The 9880-nt window shown below is 42.7% G+C and overlaps 1 protein-coding gene across 1 annotated transcript; it reads right to left on the reverse strand.

The window, feature by feature from the left end:
* Positions 1–552: 552 nt before the first annotated feature.
* On the reverse strand, positions 553–9412 carry Fkbp7 (FKBP prolyl isomerase 7). The gene is given in 5 exon segments (XM_028880593.2): positions 553–732; positions 4280–4413; positions 7950–7959; positions 7961–8102; positions 9065–9412. Coding segments are annotated over 5 exon segments (705 nt in total). The 5' UTR covers positions 9322–9412; the 3' UTR covers positions 553–570.
* Between the last annotated feature and the right edge of the window lie 468 nt (positions 9413–9880).

The raw sequence follows: 9880 nt of genomic DNA on the forward strand, positions 1-9880 counted from the left end.
CTAGAAGCTTGCGCCAAGAAAGTACAGACTGTGCTGAAATTCTTCAAAGGTCAGAGTTAACACAACTTACCTTTTCCTGCATGAACTTCAGAGGAAAACTCTGAACTGATGATTTTTATATCCTATTATCTATAACACCACAAAATGCATAAATAAAAAGACACTACTTCCTGGTCTCTGAGTATTCTTAGATATGGGGCATTTTAAGAGCTAAAGTATTGGATCTTTACACACCTATACTTGATGTTATTACTAGAGTTGGGAAGCACTTACAGTCTATTTCAACGTGTGTGTTCATCTATGTCCTGAAGGAGGGATGTCACCCACTGGGATACAGGCCCATTCCCTGGTGCTGCAATTTATGTTCACAGCAGAAAATAATAGGAAACACAATCACATCTACCTCAGAGTTAGGTTTGCAAAACAGCTTCACATTATTACTCCAAAATTATGTTTATTAAAGGAAACAAATTATCTTCACATAAGGGAAAACAGGTAACTAGAACTTGGAGAAAGTGATTTTTTTTTTTTTTAAAGCAAAGTACTAACAAATAAAGAGGTAAAATAAATTTATAGCTCATCATGTTGGTGCACATTATATTCCTTGGGAGAAATGAAGCCGTCTCTATTGTGGTCATTTTTCTTAAAGATATCTTCCAAAACTGCATTCTGGTATGACTTGTCACGGGGCTTCGCATCCTTTTCAAAGTCCTTCTGTAAGTAAAGCTCTATCTAGAGGGACAGAACAAAATATCGTCAATAAAAACCCATCACAAACATCTGGCAACTTTGAGAAATGATTACAATAATGAATAAGCATATTAGGTGATATAACATTTTCAATCATTTATCTAATTGCTTATGGGGTGGCACTCAAGGACCATGGTGGACATGTGGAGGTCAGAGGACAACTTATGGAAATTGGTTCTTTCTTTCCACCATGTGGGATCCTGGGGACGGGACTTAGGTCATCAGGCTTGAAGCAAGAGCTATATTCACCTAGAAATCTTGCCAGCCCATAAACTTTTTAAAAAAGTATATCAAGGTTTGGGAATACCTTTGAAACAGGGTCTCTCATAGACCTGGCTGGCCTGGAACTTACTATGTAGACCAGGCTGACCTTGAACTCACAGACACCTGCTTGCCTTTGCCTCCCAAGTGTTGGTATTAAAGGCATATGCCACCATTCCCAGTCTAGGATTTTTTTTGTTTTTAATTTTTGAAGTGATTTCTGAAGAGAAATGGGTGTTCAAATTAGCTGTCCCTAGGGTGATAAATTGGCGTTACTAGCCACACCGAATTTTCCTGAAACTAGAGACTTTCTAATAATCCACTGTTCATATTAGAAAGGGCAAACAGTCTTAAGGAGTCCTATTATTTAATGAAGTCTCATTAGCCTTTCTGTCCCTGGAACCAATGGATTTACTGTGCCAGCAAGTCAATCAAGGACTTGAGATGTTCTGCTCTGCTGCCTGTTTGTGTTTGCAGCAGAGAAAATTTCTCTAAGCAAACACACAATAAAGCATTGTCCTATCAGCCGCATGCAGTTTCTGGGTATTAGAAATGTGGCTACAGTAAACTGAGACATGTTCCTGTAAACGTAAGTCACACAAGAGATTTGGGAGATAATAACTAAAGAGTACACCTCACTGATAATGTTGATATAGGTTTCATGGAGAAATGCTGCTATTTATACTGAGTTAAGCTAAGTAAAAAAAGTCATGTTTATTTTTCTTCATTTCCCTGTCTTGAGATGAGACCATCTCTCACTGTGCTCAGGCTGATCTCAACTTACAGGCTCAATCCATTCTTCTGCTTCAACTTCCTCAGAAGCTGGGACTATGGGTATGCATCACCATGGCCAACTTTGTTTTACTTCTTAAAATGTGCACAGAACATAAATGAAAGTTATCTACGTGACTTGGCTGGCTTTTCTATTGGAAAATGCTGATTTATGCTAAAGAAAGCATGGTACACTGAGCTGGAGATAATCTTCTGCCAGACTGGGGCATCTTAAAGGAAGGGACATTCTGAAAGAGGGTTGAACACTGAACACTTTTGGGTAATACACATCCCATGCTTAACCCAATCACACGACTTTAGAATGATCAGTGGACTTGAAGCAGGTTTGCAAACCTGACTTCAATCCAATATGAAGGGAGAGACATTGTTTTCCCTCTCTGCTGAAACTTAGCAATCCTAGGGAAGTATAAAGCATTTTATTTATTTATTTTACTTCTTACATCTATTTATTTATTTATTTTTACAACTTTTTAATTAATTAATTAATATTTTTTTGAGTAGAACCAAAACTTATTCTAAGCCACAGTCATCCTACGGTCCCCCTTGCCATATAGCCTCCCTGGTCCTGTGGGCTGCAGTCTGCCCTGGCTTCCTTCCCTCCGTGAACTATGACCCAGGCTGTGTAAGCCAAATAAGGTCTTTCCTCCCCAGGCTGCTTTTGGCTACAGTCTGAGAAAGCAACGGAGACACCTGACAGATATGCCTCTCTCCCTGCTGGCTAACTGGGAGCCTCAAGGAAGTGCTTACTATTTATGAGGCTCCTAGAGGAGGAACTAGAGTTGGGTGGGAAGAGGGTTGGAGGTGGAGATGAAGAAGAATGGAGACTGGAGATGTAGCTTAGGGGCCCACTGCCGGCCTGGCATTGCCTCCTTCTAGGTCCAAACCCCGGTCACAAAGAAGAAAACAGGAAAAGAAAGAAAGACTTATTAGCTAGGGCTGGTGGCTTATTCCTGTAATTCTAGCCCTTGGGAGAGGCAGGAAGACTTCCACAAGTTCAAGACCAGCCTGTACTACATCATGAGTTCCAGGACAGCTTGGGGCTAGAGTGAGACCTTATCTCAACCCCGAAGTCCCTGAAACAAAAAAAAAGGACTATCTGGATACAAGGGCCCACCCGCCTCATTACCACTTAGGTGGTGATGGTGTACATTTCTGTCTCTAAACAAAGGAGGGAGACGGCTGAGGTCGGCGCGGACTGTGTGACTGGATGAGGCACTGTGGGCTTCCCTGAGACACTCAGATGGTAGTTCCCCGAGAGGCAGGGAGTGCCCGAGGTACGGAGCACAGAGGCAGACAGCCTGGGCTCCGTCTTGGTTTTGTAATTGCAGCTGTGTTAGCAAACATGCCTGACCGTCATCTCCCCATCTCCAGGAGATGGCAGAGGTGTCCGTCATGGAAACTGTCCTGAAGATCAGATCAATTCACATACTAATGTGCTTAGAGTGGGATCAGGAACCAAGAAAGTGAGAAGAACGTGCATCATCACCCATTTTTATTAGTTCATCGATAGGAGGTGGACTTTTGGCTCATGCTTGCCAACTTCTTAGCCCACTCAGTTCAAATTCTTGCTAGCTCTTTTCATAATCTCATCCACGTATGTACGTCACAGTCCAGAGGTTAGAACTACTTGTGACAAGTTCACAGAGTGCTGTTGGAAAGAGGTTTGTCCCTCTAGTGCAGATGCCGAAGAGCCACGGGGAGCTGCTGTGGATGACTGATTCATAAATAAAACGCTGACTGGCCAGTAGCCAGGCAGGAAGTATCGGCGGGACAAGGAGAGAGGATAAGTGTGGGAAGTGGAAGGCTGAGGCAGAGAGATGCTGCCAGTCACCGCCATGACAAACGAGATGTAAGGTACCAGTAAGCCACGGCCACATGGCAACTTATAGACTAATAGATATGGGTTAATTTGAGATATAGGAACTAGATAGAAAGAAGCCTGAGCCATTAGGCCAAACAGTTTAAGTGGGCTGCGGGACTGCCGGAGCGGGAGCTGGAGAGAAACTCTCCAGTTACAGGGAGCTTGGGATTTTTCTTATTTGATTGATTGATCTGCCAGTACTGGTAATTGAACCCAGGGCCCCCTGGATGTTTGGGCAAGAACTCTACACTAAGCCATATGCCCAGACCCTTCTGCACTCTTTGAGACAGAATGTCAGTAAGTTACCCAGGATGGCCTTGGACTGTCTGTAGCCCAGGCTGTCTTTTAAGGTATTATTTTCTTATATCAGGCTTGGGAGTAACTGAGGCTATAGGCCTGCATCATGAAGTCTTACACTAGCATTTTAATAACCTTCCTATATACAGAGAAAAGGGAAAGATATGTTTTTCTCAGAGTTTAGAATTTCCAGCCAACAGCTCTACTAAAGCAACCAGAGCCAACACTAGTGAAAATTAGGAAGTATTTTCAACACAAATGCCTTTGAGTTATAATGAAAAAAAAAAAATCAAACTGCAGACATGAAGTTTGAATTACCTCGGCTTTGGAGAGCTGCCTGTCGTTGTCCGTGTCTATTTGCTTAAATGTTTCAATGCTCCGTGGTCCTTTGGTCACAGCATAAAGTTCAATCTCAAACATCAGTGTTGCGTTGGGTGGAATCTTGCCTTCTGCTGAGGGTTTAAATGTGAACAGTTTGACTTACATGAAAGTAGCTTTTCAGATATTCACGCAGTGATCACATTATCGTCAGGGTTATAGTGTTTAAAAGAACTGCTTACAAAACATTAAGCTTTTTAGCATCAAAAATTCAGGGTTTATCAATTTATTTTTCCTCCTTTTTATAAAGACATATTGAATTCGAGGCCAGCCTGGTCTACAGAGTGAGTTCCAAGACAGGCTCCAAAGCTACACAGAGAGACCCTGTCTCAAAAAACCATAAAAACAACAAAACAAAAATCCAAAAAAACATTTTGGGAACTTTTTTTTCCCTTTGTATTTTAAACCAGGTCAGTTCAAAGACCCTTCTGGACCAGTTTCCTGGTTAAGTTAAAATAACCGAAGATTTTATTACTAGATCTTGATCATCCTATAGCAGAAATATGGTATAGAGAAGAAATGCAGGAGTAGAAATATTCCGGAGGTGGGCTGGCAAGACGACTCAGTGTCGCTTGCTGTCAAACCTGATGACCTGGGTTCAATATTTGGGACCCATGTGGTGCAAGACGACAGCTGACCCCACAAATTGTCCTCTGACCTCCACATGCTTTGTCCTACATAAATAAATACATGTAATTAAGAAGAAAGAGAGCCAAGTGATGGTAGCGCACGCCTTTAATTCCAGCTCTCAGGAGGCAGAGACAGGGAGAATCTCTGTTCAGTTCAAGGTCAGCCTACAGAGCAAGTTCCAGGACGGTGAAGGTTATACAGAAAAACCCTGTCTCAAACAAACAAACGAAACCCACCCCCCAAAAAAAGTAAGAGATTCCAAAGTATAATCTCCGAGAAAATGATTTTATAAAGTAATCTGGGAGCATAAGTAAAACATAAATATCAATCTGTTTTTAAAATCCTTTATAGATATTGAAAAGTTAAATGCGGTAACAAAAATCCAGAAGCAATTTTACATATCATAAAAATTTTAAATATGAAATTGAATAGTTTTAATAAAGTTCATCTGTTCACTGATGCAGCTAGTGAATTCAGAAAGACGGGGCTATGATTTCAGGTGAACGTTTCAGAGGGTTGCCAAGAGGCAGGGAGTAGCTGAGTGTCTCCAGGGCCTTAGAGGCCATGTGATCTGGGGCATGCGCACGAGTATTTGCTAAGCGAATGATAGTCTTTGAAAGTAGCCAAGTTTGTTCAAAGAAACAGCAATTTCTTTCACGGAAGATAATTCTTGCTAAAATACTTATAAAACCTCAAGAGGAAAAGACAGAAGTTACAGCCCAAAGCAGTGCACTGCAATTTCCAAAGCCAGACACAGAAAAATCTATCCACCCACGTAGGCCTGTTGGCAAAGACCCAATGTTCTACAAAATACCTGGCTTTGAAGGGCACAAAAATAACATCCGACAATAATTAAGAGAGACTCAAAACCATAAATTCCCTTTTCTATTCTGCGGCCGCTGCTGCTGGAAGCTGGGCCTGAAAGGCAAGTGAGCTGACCTCCACCACTGAACTCCTCGAAGCCCAACCTCAGGCTTCCCAAGAAAAAGTACCACAGATGCATGGAAAGTCCCCAAACAATTTTATAATAAATACAGAAAACGTGGCTAATTAGTTTTTTCTACAAAAAAGAGTAAAGCCAAAAAAAAAAAAGAGATAGATGTGCATTGCAATAGAATTATTTATATTTTTAGAGGTAGAATGAAGAGGTAGGAGTTAATGTGAAGAATATATACATACCACATAGACGGTTAATTAAAGCACTAGAGAGCCACATGCACTTCAAGACATGCAGGGGTGTTCTGTGACATGAGCCAAGGACATTTTGCCAGAAGAAAAACTTCAAGCATCACCTAAAATGAAGTTATAACTAATGTTATGTTTTAATAAACACGTACTTAACGCTCATCGAGAAGACCTGTAAAGATCAAGCCGGTCAACATGCTAGCATTCCTGCCCTTACCCCTAACCCAGGAGCTATTGACAGCTGAGGGCTTCTAGGGAGGGAGAGTCAGTTCTTAGGCCCTGGGCCCTGGTAGGTTGACCACACTCCAGTGGACTCCAGTGGATGGCCCCACACCCATGACTAGAGGAACAACACAAATCTGACCCAGTTAGGAGATGTGTGTGTGTGAGAGAGAGAGACAGAGAGAGACAGAGAGACAGAGACAGAGAGAAGGACGAAGTTGGGAGTGAAGCATAGCTATGAGAGGAATTAGGGGGAAAGGGTGTACGGGGGTGGATATGATTAAAATACACTGTGCGCATATATGAAACTCAAGAAAAGAATTAAGAATATATTTTTTAAAAGCTTACATAATAGTCAAGTGATGGTGGGGCACACCTTTAATCCCAAGCACTCAAGAGGCAGAAGCAGGAGGATCTCTGTGAGTTCAAGGCCAGCCTGATCTACAGACTGAGTGCTAGGACAGCCAGGGCTACACAGAGAAACCCTGTCTCAAAAAAACCAAAAACCAAAGGCTTACATAATCAAGAAGATTTTGCTAAATTTCCCGAATCTTGGAATCTAAGCTACTGTAATACAGGTAAGGCCACAGGTAGCTACAGTACATGTACTTATTTTTTTTTAGGCCTCACTTTTCTTATAAGTAAAATAAAGGTGATAATGAGATTGTCTAAATGTTTACTGGAGACTCCTCAGAGTCAGTAAGAATGCCTATTTCCCCGCAGAAAGGGTGTAGTTGGTTGATAGTTTGGGCAGCTGGGTAGTCATTCTTAGCTAAGTATAAACTAGTTTGGTATAGGATAAAGTAGTCATTTGCTGTAGGGTAATGGACCCAGGACTGGTACCCATTGAAGATGGATGTGTGTGCTCTGAGGGTAAGTAGAATGTTGAGACAACTCAGAAACTGGGGGAAGAGACAGACGGCAAACCTTGACCTATGTCATTTTGCCTAGAAGTAACCAACTCATGACATTTTGAAGAGAGTGTTGTATTTAAATTATCTTCAAATTTATCTCTCAGGCTCCTATACAAAAAATCACCCACATGCATGCACATGTACACACACACACACACACACACACACACACACACACACACACAGTATATATAAATTATGATGCCATGGGAATCTATCTTTTTTTTTCTTTTGTAGTGCAGTGCTGGGATCAAAGTCAGGGCCTTGCCTATGCTACGCAGGCCATCTACCACTGATTGTCACACACCCAGTCCCAGGAACTATTCTGATGGGCGCAAATAAATGATTGGTGGCGAGCAGTGAACTTGAAGCTGTAGCTATCTGGAACCACCTCTTTTAGAACGTCAGGTCTGACTAGCTCGAAGACCGGCTTCCCTCGATCTCACTTGGGACAGTGGCCTTCTCTTGCTGAAAAGCAGAGCAAGGGGGATTACCTCTTTAAGACGCAGCCAACAGCTTCAAGGATGACGCATCTTTGTGAGATATGGTGATAATTTGAAAATCGCCCCTTAGGAAACTGATTGCTAATTATGTATTAGAAATTTCAAATCGGTGGAGTTGGCAGGGCTTAAACAAGGCGAGCAGGCAAAGGTTCTTACCATAGCCTTCTGTTTCCATATGCAAATGAAGGAGGTATGATCACCTTTCTCTTCTCTCCAGGGCACATGTCCATCATAGCAATGTCCAGTCCCTTTATGACATGCCCAACACCAAGAACAAACCATTTGGGGTGGCCTTCATCCTGTGTCCGGCTATAAGAAACCATACTTAGTACTTAAATAAGCTGATGTCATGAAGGAGACTTTTAAATATAGCTAGGCATTTGGTTATTGTTTAAAATTGGACTCTCTTTTCCCATGTTAGCATTCTTTCAGAACTCTGTGAAGTGTTTGTCTCAAACTTGCCCACAAACTGGCAGAAAGTATCATTAGCGGTCACTCCATTTTCTGTTCTATTGCCGTCCTTACAAAAACTACCCAACAGTTAACTTTTTAAAATGGGTCTCCAGCCTCTAACTAGCTGCACGGCTTGAACCAAACGCATTTAACTTCTCTGGGTTTGTTCCCAAAATGGAAGGGGCAGGCTGAGGTTGAAATTTCATTTTAAGGGCAACTGAAAGTAGCATCCCGCCACATTTCTCTTCTAAACAGCAAAAATAGTGTTCTTCTAAGTTGGAAAGAATCGCTTTCTCCAGGCCTATCCCTGGAGGGTAGACCGCCCAGCTAAAGGAAGGGCATTCAATCAGACCGGAGTAGAGATGGGAGAGCCAGACGGATGCAATCACCAGGTGACCCACTGAAGATCGGAACCAAATGCGGTAGCCATTAATACATTCTGTTTGGAAAGAGAATTCAGCTCTGGGTAAACGAAGTGTGAGTATCTTTTCAAGCAGCCTCTAGATTTATTTGTAGGGGTCCCAGGGACAGTGGTGGCAGTTAGTAGTACGCATAATGTAGTAGATCTGCAGTCCATTTATTGAGCTAACGTTTTCAACAGTGAAAACATTCAGTTTTTTTTAGGGACTGTCTTCTAATCTAAATCGGCATAAATGGCTTAATTTACTGTTTAAAAAAAAAATAGAAAAACCTTACATCAATTGGCTTCTGGCTGGTGTGTGTGTGTGTGTGTGTGTGTGTGTGTGTGTGAGTGTGTGTGTGTGTGTGACAAGATCCGGTGTATGGACTGAACTTGAACTGCACGGGGCATCTCCTACCTGCAGTAGAATTTGGAGCCATCTTTAGCCAAGTAGCCGTCGTAATGGGCATTTAGCAAGTCTCCTTTCCTGCTTGTTTTGGAGCAGTTTTCCGGACGATGCAAAACTTCTATTTTCACTTCCTCCGCGCTTTCGTCTTCCGTTTGTCCCTGACCGTTGGAACAGCCCCACAGGCTGAGGAAAACCGCTAGTCTGAATAGGAAAAGCATGGTTCGCAAAGCAGAAGCCCCAGGTCTAGGGCAAGCCTTACCGCGCATCGGTCGGGTCCGCCGGCTGGTGGATCTCGGGGAAGGACCGAATTCGACGCGTGGCAGGCATTGTCCTACGTCACAAAGGTCCGGGGCGGGTCTACGCGAGGCCCCGCCCCCTCTCCCAGCCGGTCGCCCGCTGCCCGCTGCCCGCCAGGAGTGTGTCTTGGGTTTAGAAGAGAATCGCACACCCCGCCGCTTCTCCCCGCTAAGCCTTCATTTATACTACCGGTGTCTTCCACCTTCATAGTCAGGCCTGCGATTCCTGAAATAAGACTGGCATCATGGTGGTCATTTCCAGGCACTTGGGAGATATTGCAAAATTCTGTGGCCTCTGCTTGGTGTCCTGATCTTGCCTCCCAATCACTGCCTCTGCCGACTGATTGTTGGGCCTAATGGCTTGGGTTTTTTTTGTTTGTTTGTTTTTGTTTTTTAATTTTTAAATGACAAGTTGAACCATTTGGTCATAGAAAAAAATTACATAGATGTAGGTCCTAAAACAGTATTTTTAAAAATATTAAAAAGATGGGCCAAGAAATCGATACAAAATGCAAACAGTTCACGGTGG

Source organism: Peromyscus leucopus, chromosome 4, assembly GCF_004664715.2.
Source record: "Peromyscus leucopus breed LL Stock chromosome 4, UCI_PerLeu_2.1, whole genome shotgun sequence".
NCBI classification, from domain to species: domain Eukaryota; kingdom Metazoa; phylum Chordata; class Mammalia; order Rodentia; family Cricetidae; genus Peromyscus; species Peromyscus leucopus.